Source organism: Fimicolochytrium jonesii, assembly GCF_025526975.1.
Source record: "Fimicolochytrium jonesii strain JEL569 chromosome Unknown EV422scaffold_5, whole genome shotgun sequence".
In the NCBI taxonomy this organism is placed as follows: Eukaryota; Fungi; Chytridiomycota; class Chytridiomycetes; order Spizellomycetales; family Powellomycetaceae; genus Fimicolochytrium; species Fimicolochytrium jonesii.
Window position 1 is genome coordinate 34,956 of NW_026515672.1, and position 15,989 is coordinate 50,944.

Sequence of the window (15,989 nt, forward strand, 5' to 3'; positions counted from 1 at the left end):
GCGCACACCGGACACACCCATTTGGGGGCGCGTGACTTCTACCACCAAGAACATCTGTGGGAGAGGATCTGATGACCGATGTGAGGAAGAGGCTTGGGGACGTGAAAAACGCCAAGTCTCTTGCTTCTCTATTCTGCGTACAAGTTGCCTTCATCGGCGACGCCTCAGGCAGAGGTACAATGATGTGGATGGCAGATAACCACCACGGAAAATGGGATGGGGTGAAATCTAGACTACCGGTTACGGGAGAATGCGTCTGGTCTGCGGCCATTGCCAAACACCACCGAACGCACAATGAAGAGGAAATTCTTGGTGCTCAGGACGTCCCGATTGTGCACTCTCATCCGTAGTCGTAGTGGTCGTTGTCTTCCAGGAATCTCAAATGGCGTCCAGTCTTGGTTGATACATTCGGGGTTGGGGCAACCCACCAATCCATGGACGAATTCCATTCTTCCTTTCTAGCTTGCCACGGCCGAGATGACAGCCGGCGTCGGATGTTTTTCTTCACACGCCCGTGGCAGTCTGGGCACACGGACGACGTTCGATACTCATCCAGCAAGTAGCATGGAATGCCGTTTCTCGCAAAGAGTGTGCGGAATCTAAATTCCATGATGAGTTAGCATATTATAGTACATAAAAAACAATGATGGTCACTCACCCCTTGGTTTTCGATGACTCCTGAAAGCGCATCGTTTTCCCAGCATCGCTCCAATCACCCAAGATGACCGAAAAATGCTTTCCATACCGGCACCGCATGTTCTTAATGAGCTTGCTCTCAGACTTTTGCCGCAGTGAGAACGCCTTGAACCTGCGAGCGACGTGAATCTCATCCTGGTAAAACTCATCCAAGGCGGGATCTGGGATATGGATGGATGTCAGCCCATGTATTACTAAATTTGAAGACAGCGCATAATACATCATACCTGCATGTATGTGATCCACAATGAACGCTGAGAACGCCTCGATGTTCATGCTCTTGTGCGATGGAATATGTGATTCCATCTCAGCGATGCCGGCATTGATCTTTCGCTCTCTCATGTCTCTTTGAAAGTACCGAGACTTTGTCTCGACCGCCCGTTGATTGGATGTGTATCTGGTATGGGGTGGTGCATTGTGAGAACGCTGCAACGGAATGTCGCCGCAATGGGGATGGTGGGCGGAGACGGGGGGCTGGGGGGCGGAGACAGGGGGCTGGGGGCGGAGACGGGGGGCTGGGGGGCGGAGACGGGGGGATGGTGGGCGGAGACGGGGGGCTGGCGGGCGGAGACGGGGGGATGGTGGGCGGAGATGGGGGGCTGGGGGCGGAGACGGGGGGCTGGGGGGCGGAGACGGGGGGGCTGGGGGGCGGAGACGGGGGGCAGTAGTAATCAACTGAATCGACGCTGTCGCCGCTGTCGCCGCTGTTGCCGCTGTCGCCGCTGTTGCCGCTATCCCCGCTGTCGCCGCTGTCGCCTCTGTCGCCGCTATCCCCGCTGTCCCCGCTGTCGCCGCTGTCGCCGCTGTCGCCGCTGTCGCCGCTGTCCCCGCTATCCCTGCTGTCCCCGCAGTCGCCACTGTCGCCCTCCTCAACCCTCCCCGTCCCCGTCCCCGTCCCCACGATCCCCTTCGTTCGACATTCTGCAATCAGCTGAAACTTACCTAAATGGCCGCTCCTTCTTGATGTCTCGGCAGAACAAGAGGTCACGCTTGCCCGGATCAATGCTGACGATGTTTGGAGCCTCCCGTAGTTTGGCGATGTGGTGCTCAAAATACAGCAGCTTGACTTCCTCCCGCATTTGGGCCTTGCTGCGCTTCCAGGGCCGATGCCCATACTTGAGCCCTGGCTTCTTGAAGTGGATGGTAGCGGAATACCCGTTTGTGCTGATTGACCCATCAAATTTGAGACCAAGCTTCTTTCGATGCTTGAAGACCTTGTCCTACAATCCGTCATTCAGCAAGGTAATCAGATTGAAATAAGCGCAGAAGGATACAGACTTACATTGATATTGAGAAACTGCCCCCACAGCTCCCGCTTGCGTTGATCGGTGAGTTTCCCCATGCGATGGTGGCCCAAGGCCAGGATATGAGTGGTTAGGATCTTCGTGTCGATCCGAACAGATGACTGGATTCAAGATTTGCGCAGCGGGATAGCGGAAAACAGCCGCATTCCACGGCGCTCATAGAGGCGTGAGAGCTCACAATAGGCACCTGTGATGAGGCAGGTGCGGACTATGATTAGACAAAAGAAGAAGCAGCGGGGGGGGGGGGCGTAAATATACAGGATGTAACTCACCTAAATATGGCATTGCGTCCACCGCAAGGCTGTATGCAAGCGGTTCATCCTGGGGAGGAAACAGAGCCCATAACTCATCGAGGACGGTCCGCTCAAGTCGTGTGAGGCGCGCAAACTCTTCTTCGGTTGGAAACTCTTCAAACGTCGCATACTTTTTAAACTGACGGACACGCTGATAATAGTGTTGCCGCTGCGCTCGGTTGACTCCAGCTCTACGGAGATGCAGTACAACTTGCTTCAAACCAAGCCTTTCATTGACGTAGCGCAGAAACATTTGCATGAAATGCTCTTGTACGTTAACTTTGAGGTTTGTGAAGATGCTCGTAGCTGTGTACGCTGCGGTCTGTTGGCAATACCGCATGCGGATGGGGGCGAATCCGTGAACATCACAGTAGTCTTGAACCCATGGATGCAACTCTTGCGCGATGACCGGATTGCCGTTGTAGCCTGGATTGTTTAGCAGCTCAAATATCACACTGATGTGCTTGTCGGTGATGTCCGGGAAATCGTGTAGAGGATGATCAGCTGTGGTGGGGGGCAGACGTAGCAGTCAGGACATTGGTTTATGGGAAATATACAGTGTACCTCAAAAACTCACCAAGGTAGTACTTGAGAAAAAAGCTGGTGTGGCGCGCAAGGATGTGAACATTGCCGATGAATGTTGTCAGGCGCTCCCTTTGCTCCCTTTGAACTTGATTATGGATGATTCGGTGAAGCGAAACCTTGGTGCTGGCATGTGTTTGCGGGCGGGGTCGTTGAACTGGTGGTGGTGGCGGGGGCTCAAGCACCAGGGATCCACCCGGTGTGCTGGGAAAAAGGAAAGGGATGGGAGCGGGGAGGTTCAACGGGCACTGCAGACCCCTGTCCGCGGGTGAAAGCCCTCGCTGCGGCAGCAGCTGCTGCTGCCCGTCTTCATCGCCGGAGCTCTCGCCGGAACTCTCGCTAACCATGTCTGCAATTGCTTGGGGCAAGTGGCGTTGGACAGACGGTGGGAATTCGAATCGCGGGGGTGGTTGCAATGGTGTCTGCACAGCGGTTGGCAGACGTATGGGCAACCGCGGGGTAACCGGAGCAACCTTCCTCCTCTTCCGCCGTGGTGTGGTAGCTCCGGTAAAGATGCCACACCACAGGTGCCCCTGGAGCGCCTGGTGTGACGGCATGATGGCCGTGCTGTGCCTTAAGTCAGCCGAGACGGGTGGTGATTGCCGTGATAGCTGTGTGTCAAGGAACTCACGTCAGTGCTGTGGTAATGAGGCTGAGAACGGTGAGGAATTGCGGTTGTTACCTGGTGGCGGGGTAGGGGTGGCGAGACGGGAATAAGATATCCAGAAATACGTTGTCAGAATCTCAAGGCAGACTACAGTACGATGTGGTGTGAGGACCACCTGCAGCAGACGCCCAACTGTCCTGCAGGCATTCGTTCATACAAGCGCAAGACGGCGTGTGGGGACCGCGACAACAACGAGGACTTTCGTGAGATCAGGTGTTCGGAGCTCCCGTACGATATCAACAGCCTGAGCTTGGACGACCTACAACAGGCCAAACCAGAACTGCTACGACGGCAAGACCAGGTGAGGCGTTGCTTACAAAGGCGCAGAAGTTTTGAAGAGGCCTGCATCCACGGCAGCCAGCGGGACCAGAGGCACGCTAACGTCTTTCTCGATTTGGACGATGAGGGGGTACTATGTGAAGAGCTTCGCACTCGACTATTAGATCGCCTTTCACGGTTAGAAAGAGAGTTCTTTCATGAAAGGGAAGCTGCCCAGGCCGATGTACGAGAGGCCGGGGAGAGGCTGCAGACGGTGAGCAATAAGATAGAGCAGGTAAGCGAGGTTGCTAGCCCGTTTCGCTACAACAGATACTCAAGCACTTCCCGTCCGCAGGTCCAGGCGCTACGGAGAGGTAAGGGCTCACGAAGAAAGTCCAATGTTCCCGCACATCCTATTAATCCACCTATAGATGAAACACAGCTTGACAGGGCGTATGAGGATGCCCGGGTAGTGTTGGTGGAGAGTATAGAAGATCTTGCGGACCGGTTTGAAGACGGACCCGACGCCTTCGAGTACCTGCTCTTTGCGGCGTGGTTGCAGTTGATGGACGATCGAGGGCTTCAGTTCATACCGTTCAGCGGGAATATTTACGTGGCCCTCGTCCGCACCCCATCGATGACCCCCGAATTGTTGAGCAGGCTCCTGGACATGGTGCGACGGCCCTCTGCAGGTCTTTTGGCGTTGGGTCAGGCATATAGTCGTAGAGGTCTAGAAGATGCTAGTTAATAAGCCGAACGACATGCAAGTTGTAAGTTAACTCCCACTTTTTGTAGCCGACATGTCGATGATCACACTAGGGCGTTTCACTAGCCCCCAATAATCGAAAACAGTAACGGCAGATAATTGCGAGATTAGCGAAACTACGAGCGCGTTTCGCGACGCGTCCAGAGTTCGTGCGCGCAGGCTCCCCCCAATCACGTCCCGATGATCTGTCGGGCTTCTCCCGATTTTCTGGGGCTAGTGAGGCCCCCGTTCCCCAGTTCCGCTACTTCAGGGTGTAGAAAAACAGGATTTTTGGGGGGAGAGCAGCAAAAAGGCCTCCAGCGAACCTGGGGTCTTCAGGACCTTGGGGGTGTTCCGCCTCCCCGCCCGCACCAACAACGAACCCCCCTCACCGTACACCCCCCCCATTGCCCCCGACACCATGTTGTCTGCTGACGCTGGACCCTCTACTGCCGGGGCTCCCGGGGCCCACAAGCCCCGGGCAAAGAAGCCAAGCGCGAAGTCCGCTGCGGGGAAGCAGCGGGCGGACGGTGAATACGCTTTTTGGGACAACAAAGGAGAGGCGCTCTTGGTGGATTGGCTCTCTACGGGCGAGAACTCCAAGGCCCTGCAACATCGCGACACCCCGACGCCAACGGGGTCAACCGCTCGAAGAAGGATAGGCGAACGGACGTGATTCGGAAGATAAAAATGTTCATGTATGAGAACCGAAAGGACATGACCGAGACTCACATCAAGAACAAGCTTGCACAGTGGGATAAGAAGTTCAAGGAGGCCCAGTGCCGATTCAATCAGACGGGGGAGGGTCTCACGGAGGAGGAGAAGAGGAATACCCCCAACATACAAACCTGTATTGTCAAGATCTTCCCGTATTTCTTAAAGCTCGAGCCTTATTGGTCCCACGCTGGCACGACGGCCTTGCACTCGGTAGGGTCTCAGGAGTCAATGGCCGACTCGTCAATCTTGCCCTCGAACCTCGCCGCCGCGCTGGTCCCGGGGGCCCCACCACAGTCACCTTCGCTTTGTGAGTCGCCGGACGAGGCCGGGACGCCGGAGGACTCGGAAACCGCGGGGTCCCATGAAACGCCGCAGGACACGCAGTCCGAGACACAGAACCCGTCGGAGACGCCGCCAGAGACGCCGCCAGACACGCAGGAGCAGCTGGGGTCGCAGCTTCACTCCCAACTGGGAGTTTTTGCGCGTATGGAGTTGCAAATGGCCCAGGAGGACATACTGGAGGGGTCCGCAGCCGGCGATGGGGAGTCCCCAACCTATGGGGGGCCGTCTAGCGGTTGGCAGAGTCATGATACACCCGCTCCTCCTGTTCCGGTGGTCCCCGCTACCCCTGTCGTGCCTGCCACGGCATCCGGGGAGCAGGTCTCTGGCGCGCAACCCCTCTCCAGCGCTCGTAAGGCTCTGTACCAGGTGCAAACCAGTCAGTCTACCGCCGCTAGCCCGGCAGCGTCCGCCCTGCACACGCCCACGCAGGCAACTATGAAAGCCACTAGGAAGCAAAAGAGCTCCGCCGTATCGGATCTCGCGGACCCCGTTACGTCGGATGACAAGGCCGGGAAGAGCGGGGCAGGTAGTAGTCGCAGCGCCCGGGTGAAATCCGGGATGATGACTGTCATCAGTGCCGTGATGGCGGGCGGGATAGACCGAACTCGCCTCAAAATGGATATGGAGGAGCGCCGCATGGCAAGGGAATCTGCGCTGGATGAGCAGATACTTGAAGAGAGGCGGTTGGACAGAGAGGAGGCCGGTCAACGCTTTCAGTTGGAGCTTGAGGAGCGCCAAGAGGCGAGGGAGGCAGAGCTCGAGGAGCAGTGGTTTGCCAGGGAGTCCGCGGAGTGACAATTCCAGCTGGAGCTTGAGGAACGGCGCGCGGACGCCGAGAGACGCAGGCTGGACAGCAAGCGCAAATGGGATTTCAAGATGAAGGCCATCGAGATGAAGGCCAGGCTGCGGGACACCAAACCCACCGCGCAGTAGGCTGGTTTGACGAGCGTGTCCCCCCCCCCCCCCCCCTCCCCCCTCCGCACCTCTACCTCTGGCGTCGTGGGCCCTGTACTCCCGTCTATACCATGCATGGATTTAAAGGTGTTCCGTGGTAACTCGCATATGTCAGAAATATGACGCCTGTTGACTCTATGTCCCCCCGGGACCAGCTCGGCCCGTCCCTCTTACCTGCTCCCCCTGCCCCTGTGGGCGGGCGTCTGCCACGCGTCCCAGCGGTAGGGCTCGCCGGTCCCCCCACACCCCACTACCCCCACATGTTTCAGCCCGCGCGTGCACCCCATACCGTCCGGTGCTCGCTCCTCCGCTGTCTACATCCACCCATAAAAGTTGGGGTGGGCACGCCTCCCCCCTCGTCTCAGCGCACACAGCTGTCAGTGGCTTGCGCGTTTTCAAACAACCCTGCGGACCCAGCCCCCTCTATGTCCAAGCAACTCGCCACGACAGGCGGAGACTTGACTCCGCCGCCCCTGTCATACGGAGATCCGGGCTTGCGCCATGTGACAGCGCACCTCCTAGCTCTCTTGTAAGTGAAGAGTGAGGGTCCTGCTTGGGGTCCTGCTGGCCGTTCTGATGACGCTTGCAGATATATCGAACTGCGGGACATGTTCGAATGGGTACCGACGGACGAGATATTCAAGGCCATTGCACGATCCTCGACGACTGACTATCAGGTGAGCCGGGACCTGGCGATCGCGCATTTGAAGTCCTTGCCACCTGGTACGTCAGACAGTTCGTTCCTTGTGTTGTTCCTTGTGTGTGGCGGACCCCACTGACCCCGTCTTCTGATAGCGCGCCTGCTTGTCACCCCGAGGCGCGCGGCGTCACACCACCAAGATGCACCAGCTGGCACGGGGTTGAAACTCCTCGCGGCCATCGAGACTCGCATGGCAACCGCCGCGAGCAGTGGCAGGATCACGGCGCAGGAAGTGATCAAGTTGGGGAGTAGCGACTCCAAGGATGTTGACCCGAGCTACCGTCCTGCAGGGGCGATCAAAGTGATCGAGGTGAACTCGGATGAGGAAGAGCCTCAATGAAAGCGACTCAAGAAGGGTAAAGGGCGTGCGACAACCCCTCCCCCGACGAGCAAGAAGGGACCCCCCGACTACTACTCGAAAGCGCCGGGTGGGTCGGGCCTGACCCATGCTGAGAGAGACGCTATCCCGGGCGCTCCCGTTGCCCCCGCCGCCCCGGTTGCATTTGAACCAGGTCCATTTGAGCGGGTCCGCACGCCGTACCATGGCACAGGAGCGGGCAAGAAGGAGGACACGAGAGCGAAAGGCAAGAAGGAGTACACGGGCGCGAAAGCCAAGAAGTAACGCGCGTAAGTAACATTCCTCTACCATGTGGGTCGTACGCCCGGGCCCCGCAGACAGTTACCCGTTGACGTCCGAGACAGCTTTAGAATATCGCGGAGGCCGAGCGGTGTGCGCGTGGGCAACCGGTGCAACAAGCGAGCAAGGAGACATCTCCAGCGCTACTAGCAAGGAGAGAGTCGTAGCAGCTTTGCAAACGGGGTGGGAGAGAGAGGAGACGGGGCGTCACAGGCCCTAACGTGAATATATAGTCAGCAGAAACAGCATTCTTAGTTATAGCGCTTGCAGGAACAAACACAATACACCTTGCGCACGCGCCCCTATCATCCCACCTCCATGTTATGGACGACGCGTCCATACCATGCGCTTACCTCATGACAGCATCCCAACAGTCAGTCAATGTCAATTCTCTGTCAAAACCTGACATCTGCCAAACCTCGCAGCCGCACGCAGCCGCGCTACCCCACACCTGCCACTGCCTTCATTTCTCCACGCAGCCGCACGTAGCCACACCTCCCAACACTCGGCGCTTACAAACCCTTCTCCATACTTCCCCATGTACCCGCCCACAGCCTCAGCGTAGCCACCCCATCCCCAGTCTTCTGTTTCTATGCTTCCCCACCCTTGGCGCTTCTCTTGGCTTCCCTCTCATTCCGTACCCTTCTGCTTCCCCACGCTTCCCCAGCCTTCCCAGAAAAACATAAATAGCCGCCTCCCCTGAGCTCCCCACTTCCTGATCCCCCAGCAGATCAACACCAGTTCTTCCTAGTCTTGTTCTAGTTCTTGTTTCGGTCTGAATACCATTACCTGTCAACAACCTGCACCACAAGTCGCCTCTATTTCCATCGGCTCCGCCCATTCATAACAGTTTGATCTGCTCAACAACCCCCAGCCGCTGTACCTCCACGCCAAATCACCATGTCCGACGCCCTTCCCCTCACGGCCGAAGCCTGGCAAGCCATGTGCAATGCGATTGACGAACTTCGAGCACAGAATACCACCCTACAAGCCGAACTAGCGCAAACCCAGACCACTGCCCCTGCCACCCACGCCCCCGAACCCAAAATCAGTCTCCCAGACAAATTTGATGGCACCCGAAGCAAGTTCCGTGGGTTCCTCAACCAGATCCGGCTCATGTTCGCCCTCCAACCCAGGCGCTACCCCAACGATCAGACCAAGATACGAACTATTGGCACCTACCTCACTGGCACCGCCCAGGCCTGGCTGGCGCCCCTTGTCGAACAAGACCATCATTCCCTTACGAACCTGGATGATTTCATCCAGCAAATGCAAGCAGTCTTTGGAGACAGCGACAGGATCCGCACGTCCGAAAACAAGCTCCAGAACCTTCGACAAACCCGTGCAGCAACAGAGTATGTAGCTGAATTCCGACAGCTGCAATGCGATGTGTTGTGGAATGACCAGGCATTGATTGCCACCTTCCGTCGCGGCCTCAAAGAAGACGTCAAGGACTTAATGCTCACGATGCCCCCTACCGCCTCAATCGACACCGTGATGGAACAGGCCATCCAATGTGACAACCGATTGTTTGAGCGCCGTCTAGAGCGAAGCAGGAACCGACAGCCATATGTGCCAGTTACCACTAGCCCCACCCTCATGAGCCCCGACAACCGCCCAGACGACCCTATGATCATTGACGCTGCTCGTCCGCGAGGACCCCTCACACCGCTAGAGCGCCAACACCGCATCACAAACAAACTTTGCCTCTACTGTGGTAAACCCGGCCACATAGCCAAACTCTGCCCGAACAAGATACGCACGGCGAATGTCGCGGTTAAGGAACCTGCACCCATCCAGGATTTTGCCCAAGTCCAGCTGCAGTAAAGGCCGAGCAGCTGGGCAACACCTGTCCTGGGCCTTCTCACCACGCAAGTACTGCCAAGGGAGAAGCCACAAAACCTTGCTCCGATCCTGGCATCTCCAGCAACACCCTTCTCCTGACCACCAACAATGTCAATCTCCTATCTGAGATACCCTCACCCATGCGGACTTTGGGCCCATCCTCACCATTCGAGTACCCTGTTACCCTGCAGATATCGGCCCAGCGAGCTCCAGTTCAGCTTTCAGCACTACTCGACACCGGTGCGATGTCGTGCTTCATCGACGAAAGTTATGCCCGCAAGCACCGCATCCCACTGGTCAAGAAGGAGGACCCCATTGCGCTTGAACTGGTTGACGGACGTCCCAGCCATGCGGGCTCCATTACCCATCACACCCAACCTTTAGGCATGTGGGTCAACGACCATTTTGAGGAGGTGGTATTCCATGTGACATGTTCCCCGCATGCGCCAATCATCCTGGGGCTTCCCTGGTTTGAGCTCCATGATGTGGAGCTACATTGGAAGACTCGCACTCTTTCCATCCGCTGCCATTGCGGTTTTGGACAATACGCCTCCTGGGATGCCCTGCCAACAGAACCTAGCCCGAAGCCCTCAAGAACCCCTGAACCTCTGATCCGTATCCATCAAGACGAGATTTCAGTCTCCCTAGCCCAGACACCCAACACACTGGACCCAGCACCCACACCGATCCACGTATCGTTTATCAGCGCCCCAGCTTTCCGTGTGGCGGCAAGGCATGACCAGGCATTCATTGCCTACGCCAATCCGACCAAGTCAGATTCCCAAGCCCTGGCGACCACTCCTCCAAAAGATCCGAAGGCCATCATTCCTGAAGAATACCAAGATTTTGCGGACGTCTTTGCCAAGAAGAACGCGGATACCCTCCCAGAGCACTGACCCTACGACTGTCCCATCGACTTAGAAGAGGGCAAACAGCCACCGTTCGGCCCGATCTATAGTCTCAGCGAGCCTGAAATGCAGGCACTCTGTGACTACCTTGAAGAGAACCTAGCTAAGGGGTTCATCAAGCACTCCAAGTCTCCCGCCGGTGCCCCAGTCCTCTTTGTCAAGAAAAAGGACGGTTCCCTCCGTCTGTGCGTCCACTATCGTGGACTCAACAATATCACCATCAAGAATCGCTATCCCTTGCCCTTGATTAACAGCATCATGGATCGTCTTCGAGGGGCACGCCGGCTCACCAAGATTGACCTCCGGGGAGCCTACAACCTTCTTCGGATCCGGCCAGGGGATGAATGGAAGACAGCGTTCCGATGTCGCTACGGCCTATTCGAGTATAATGTCATGCCGTTTGGGCTCACCAATGCCCCTGGAGTATTCCAACACCTCATGAACGACATATTCCGTGACATTCTCGACGTTTTTGTTGTGGTCCACCTTGACGACATTCTGATCTTCTCAAAAAACCCAGAAGACCACCCCACCCACGTCCGAGAGGTGCTCTCACGACTCCGCCAGCACGGGCTGTATGCGAAACCGGAAAAATGCGAATTCAACCGTGACTCTGTTGAGTTCCTGGGGTTTATCATCTCCCAGCAAGGCATTTCCATGGACCCAAAGAAGACGGCTGCCATTACCGAATGGGAACCCCCGACGAATGTCAAAGGCATCCAGCGCTTCCTTGGTTTTGCCAACTTCTACCGGCGATTCATCAAAGGGTACTCTGCGATCGTTGCACCCCTGACCACGCTCACTTGCAAAGACTTGCCATTCAAATGGACCCACGCTGCACACCTAGCTTTTGAAACCCTCAAGAACGCCTTCACCTCCGCACCTATCCTGACTCACCCCGACCCTGACAAGCCCTTCATTGTCGAATCCGATGCCTCCGACTTTGCCCTTGGCGCCGTCCTCCTTCAACCCGATGACACAGATCAACTCCACCCCGTGGCCTTTCACTCCCGCAAATTTACTCCTGAGGAAATCAACTATGAGATCTACGACAAGGAACTCCTGGCTATCCAAGACTCATTTGCTCAATGGCGACACCACCTCATTGGTGCCCGCCACAAGGTTATCGTTTACTGTGACCACAAGAACCTCCAGTACTTCATGACTACCCGTACCCTCAACCGCCGCCAATCCCGCTGGTCAATCTTCTTTGCTGATTTCGACTTTGTCATCACATACCGCCCTGGTACCCAGCAACACCAAGCTGACGCCCTCTCTCGTCGCTCTGAATACGAGCTAAGGGAGGGGGAAGAAGCATTCCGCTCCCAGGAAACCACGATCCTCACCCCTGACCATCTCCGCCTGGCCGCCACTTATCTGACCCCACTGGACTCCTCGCTCCTTGACCAAATCAAAGCTGCCCTGGCATCCGATGTGTTTGCGCAAACCATCCGGCGACAGCTTAGGGCCCCCATTGCCCAGCAATCTCAAGAAGACCAAGAACGGATAAAGCGATTCTCCGAGGAAAATGGGGTTCTGCTATACGACAACCTTGTCTACGTCCCCACCAACAAGCTCCGTGCTGAGATCTGCCGGGACATGCATGACACGCGTTTGGCAGGACACTACGGCATGTCAAAGACCCTGGAGCTCATCTCACGCAACTACTGGTGGCCTAGCCAGTGGCGTTTTGTCAAGTCCTACATCAGGTCCTGCGACGTATGTGCTCAAGCCAAGACCAGCAGACAAAAGCCCTACGGTCTCCTCCAACCCCTGCAGATCCCTGACCGCCCCTGGGGGTCAATTTCCATGGACTTCATCACGGATCTACCCGCCAGTGATGGGGTTGATTCTGTGCTCGTTGTCATCTGCCGGTTCACCAAGATGGCGCACTTTGTACCGTGCAGGAAAACTGCCACCGCTGAGTCAACTGCAGATCTGATCTGGCACCATGTCATCCGGGTCCATGGACTCCCCGACGATATTGTATCTGACCGTGGCCCACAGTTCAACTCCCACTTCTGGAAACGTCTCTTCGCTCTCCTGGGAACCAAGGTCAACCTCTCATCGGCGTTCCATCCCCAGAGCGATGGACAAACCGAGCGGACCAATCAGATTCTTGAGCAATACCTTCGCTGCTTTTGCAACTATCAACAAGATAACTGGAAGGAACTCTTGTCTTCTGCTGAGTTCTCTTACAATAACACCATCCACTCCGCCACCCAGACAACCCCCTTCTACGCCAACTATGGGTTCCATCCTCGATTCAGTCTGGCTTCCGCCACCACAACCGAATCCCTTAATCCTGCAGCCGAAGCTCGTGCCAACCTTCTCAAGGAAATCCATGAACAGCTTGCCACTGAGCTCAAGGAGGCCCAAGGACGCATGAAGCGCTTTGCCGATGCTAAGAGGGCACCTGGCCCAGACATGAAACCCGGGGACAGTGTCTGGCTCTTACAGCGGAATCTCAAGACTCTCCGACCTTCCCAGAAACTTGATCACTGTCAGATTGGCCCCTTCACAATCACGGAGAAGATCAACTCGGTCACATATCGCCTCAAGCTTCCCCCATCCTACAAAATTCACAACGTCTTCCATGTCTCCCTTCTTGAACCACGTTTCACCATTCTGGAGCGAACTGAGCCAGAACCCACCCCACCAGAAGAAGTCGAAGGACAGGAGGAATGGATTGTGGAAGACATTCTTGACTCCCGTATTCGACGCACGCACCTTCAGTACCTCATCAAGTGGCAGGGTTGGCCAAGCTCGGAGAACACATGGGAGCCAGTGGAACACCTTGCCCGATGTCAAGAGCTTGTTGCCCAGTTCCACCAAAAGTACCCCGACAAACCCCGACCAAAGCCTGCCAACATCAAAACAACATCCGGACGCCGTGGCTAAAGGAGGGGGTGATGTTATGGACGACGCGTCCATACCATGCGCTTACCTCATGACAGCATCCCAACAGTCAGTCAATGTCAATTCCCTGTCAAAACCTGACATCTGCCAAACCTCGCAGCCGCACGCAGCCGCGCTACCCCACACCTGCCACTGCCTTCATTTCTCCACGCAGCCGCACGTAGCCACACCTCCCAACACTCGGCGCTTACAAACCCTTCTCCATACTTCCCCACGTACCCGCCCACAGCCTCAGCGTAGCCACCCCATCCCCAGTCTTCTGTTTCCATACTTCCCCACGTACCCGCCCACAGCCTCAGCGTAGCCACCCCATCCCCAGTCTTCTGTTTCTATGCTTCCCCACCCTTGGCGCTTCTCTTGGCTTCCCTCTCATTCCGTACCCTTCTGCTTGCCCACGCTTCCCCAGCCTTCCCAGAAAAACATAAATAGCCGCCTCCCCTGAGCTCCCCACTTCCTGATCCCCCAGCAGATCAACACCAGTTCTTCCTAGTCTTGTTCTAGTTCTTGTTTCGGTCTGAATACCATTACCTGTCAACAACCTGCACCACAAGTCGCCTCTATTTCCGTCGGCTCCGCCCATTCTTAACATACGCCTCCTGGGATGCCCTGCCAACAGAACCTAGCCCGAAGCCCTCAAAAACCCCTGAACCTCTGATCCGTATCCATCAAGACGAGATTTCAGTCTCCCTAGCCCAGACACCCAACACACTGGACCCAGCACCCACACCAATCCACGTATCGTTTATCAGCGCCCCAGCTTTCCGTGTGGCGGCAAGGCATGACCAGGCATTCATTGCCTACGCCAATCCGACCAAGTCAGATTCCCAAGCCCTGGCGACCACTCCTCCAAAAGATCCGAAGGCCATCATTCCTGAAGAATACCAAGATTTTGCGGACGTCTTCGCCAAGAAGAACGCGGATACCCTCCCAGAGCACCGACCCTACGACTGTCCCATCGACGTAGAAGAGGGCAAACAGCCACCGTTCGGCCCGATCTATAGTCTCAGCGAGCCTGAAATGAAGGCGCTCTGTGACTACCTTGAAGAGAACCTAGCTAAGGGGTTCATCAAGCACTCCAAGTCTCCCGCCGGTGCCCCAGTCCTCTTTGTCAAGAAAAAGGACGGTTCCCTCCGTCTGTGCGTAGACTATCGTGGACTCAACAATATCACCATCAAGAATCGCTATCCCTTGCCCTTGATTAACAGCATCATGGATCGTCTTCGAGGGGCACGCCGGCTCACCAAGATTGACCTCCCGGGAGCCTACAACCTTCTTCAGGATCCGGCCAGGGGATGAATGGAAGACAGCGTTCCGATGTCGCTACGGCCTATTCGAGTATAATGTCATGCCGTTTGGGCTCACCAATGCCCCTGGAGTATTCCAACACCTCATGAACGACATATTCCGTGACATTCTTGACGTTTTTGTTGTGGTCTACCTTGACGACATTCTGATCTTCTCAAAAAACCCAGAAGACCACCCCAAGCACGTCCGAGAGGTGCTCTCACGACTCCGCCAGCACGGGCTGTATGCGAAACCAGGAAAAATGCGAATTCAACCGTGACTCTGTTGAGTTCCTGGGGTTTATCATCTCCCAGCAAGGCATTTCCATGGACCCAAAGAAGACGGCTGCCATTACCGAATGGGAACCCCCGACGAATGTCAAAGGCATCCAGCGCTTCCTTGGTTTTGCCAACTTCTACCGGCGATTCATCAAAGGGTACTCTGCGATCGTTGCACCCCTGACCACGCTCACTCGCAAAGACTTGCCATTCAAATGGACCCACGCTGCACACCTAGCTTTTGAAACCCTCAAGAACGCCTTCACCTCCGCACCTATCCTGACTCACCCCGACCCTGACAAGCCCTTCATTGTCGAATCCGATGCCTCCGACTTTGCCCTTGGCGCCGTCCTCCTTCAACCCGATGACACAGATCAACTCCACCCCGTGGCCTTTCACTCCCGCAAATTTACTCCTGAGGAAATCAACTATGAGATCTACGACAAGGAACTCCTGGCTATCCAAGACTCATTTGCTCAATGGCGACACCACCTCATTGGTGCCCGCCACAAGGTTATCGTTTACTGTGACCACAAGAACCTCCAGTACTTCATGACTACCCGTACCCTCAACCGCCGCCAATCCCGCTGGTCAATCTTCTTTGCTGATTTCGACTTTGTCATCACATACCGCCCTGGTACCCAGCAACACCAAGCTGACGCCCTCTCTCGTCGCTCTGAATACGAGCTAAGGGAGGGGGAAGAAGCATTCCGCTCCCAGGAAACCACGATCCTCACCCCTGACCATCTCCGCCTGGCCGCCACTTATCTGACCCCACTGGACTCCTCGCTCCTTGACCAAATCAAAGCTGCCCTGGCATCCGATGTGTTTGCGCAAACCATCCGGCGACAGCTTAGGGC

At 56.1% G+C, this 15,989-nt stretch overlaps 3 protein-coding genes across 3 annotated transcripts; 2 read left to right on the forward strand and 1 right to left on the reverse strand.

Moving 5' to 3' along the window:
* Window positions 1-121: 121 nt before the first annotated feature.
* On the reverse strand, window positions 122-3,432 carry EV422DRAFT_611353 (uncharacterized protein; the record flags this gene model as incomplete). The annotated part of the gene is made up of 8 exons (XM_053073873.1): window positions 122-599; window positions 659-857; window positions 924-1,093; window positions 1,639-1,916; window positions 1,979-2,101; window positions 2,179-2,208; window positions 2,295-2,797; window positions 2,871-3,432. 8 exons carry the CDS (start codon window positions 3,430-3,432, stop codon window positions 341-343), a joined length of 2,124 nt encoding a protein of 707 aa, XP_052927400.1. The 3' UTR covers window positions 122-340.
* A 2,056-nt stretch (window positions 3,433-5,488) lies between these two features.
* EV422DRAFT_520725 (uncharacterized protein) lies at window positions 5,489-6,517 on the forward strand (the record flags this gene model as incomplete). The annotated part of the gene is made up of 1 exon (XM_053069707.1): window positions 5,489-6,517. A coding segment is annotated over one exon (844 nt), but the record flags the coding sequence as incomplete, so codon positions are not given.
* A 115-nt stretch (window positions 6,518-6,632) lies between these two features.
* On the forward strand, window positions 6,633-7,880 carry EV422DRAFT_611379 (uncharacterized protein; the record flags this gene model as incomplete). Its single annotated transcript, XM_053073874.1, has 4 exons — window positions 6,633-7,087; window positions 7,148-7,281; window positions 7,354-7,568; window positions 7,611-7,880. The coding sequence occupies exons 1-4, from the start codon at window positions 6,678-6,680 to the stop codon at window positions 7,878-7,880; spliced, it is 1,029 nt and encodes a 342-aa protein (XP_052927402.1). The 5' UTR covers window positions 6,633-6,677.
* Between the last annotated feature and the right edge of the window lie 8,109 nt (window positions 7,881-15,989).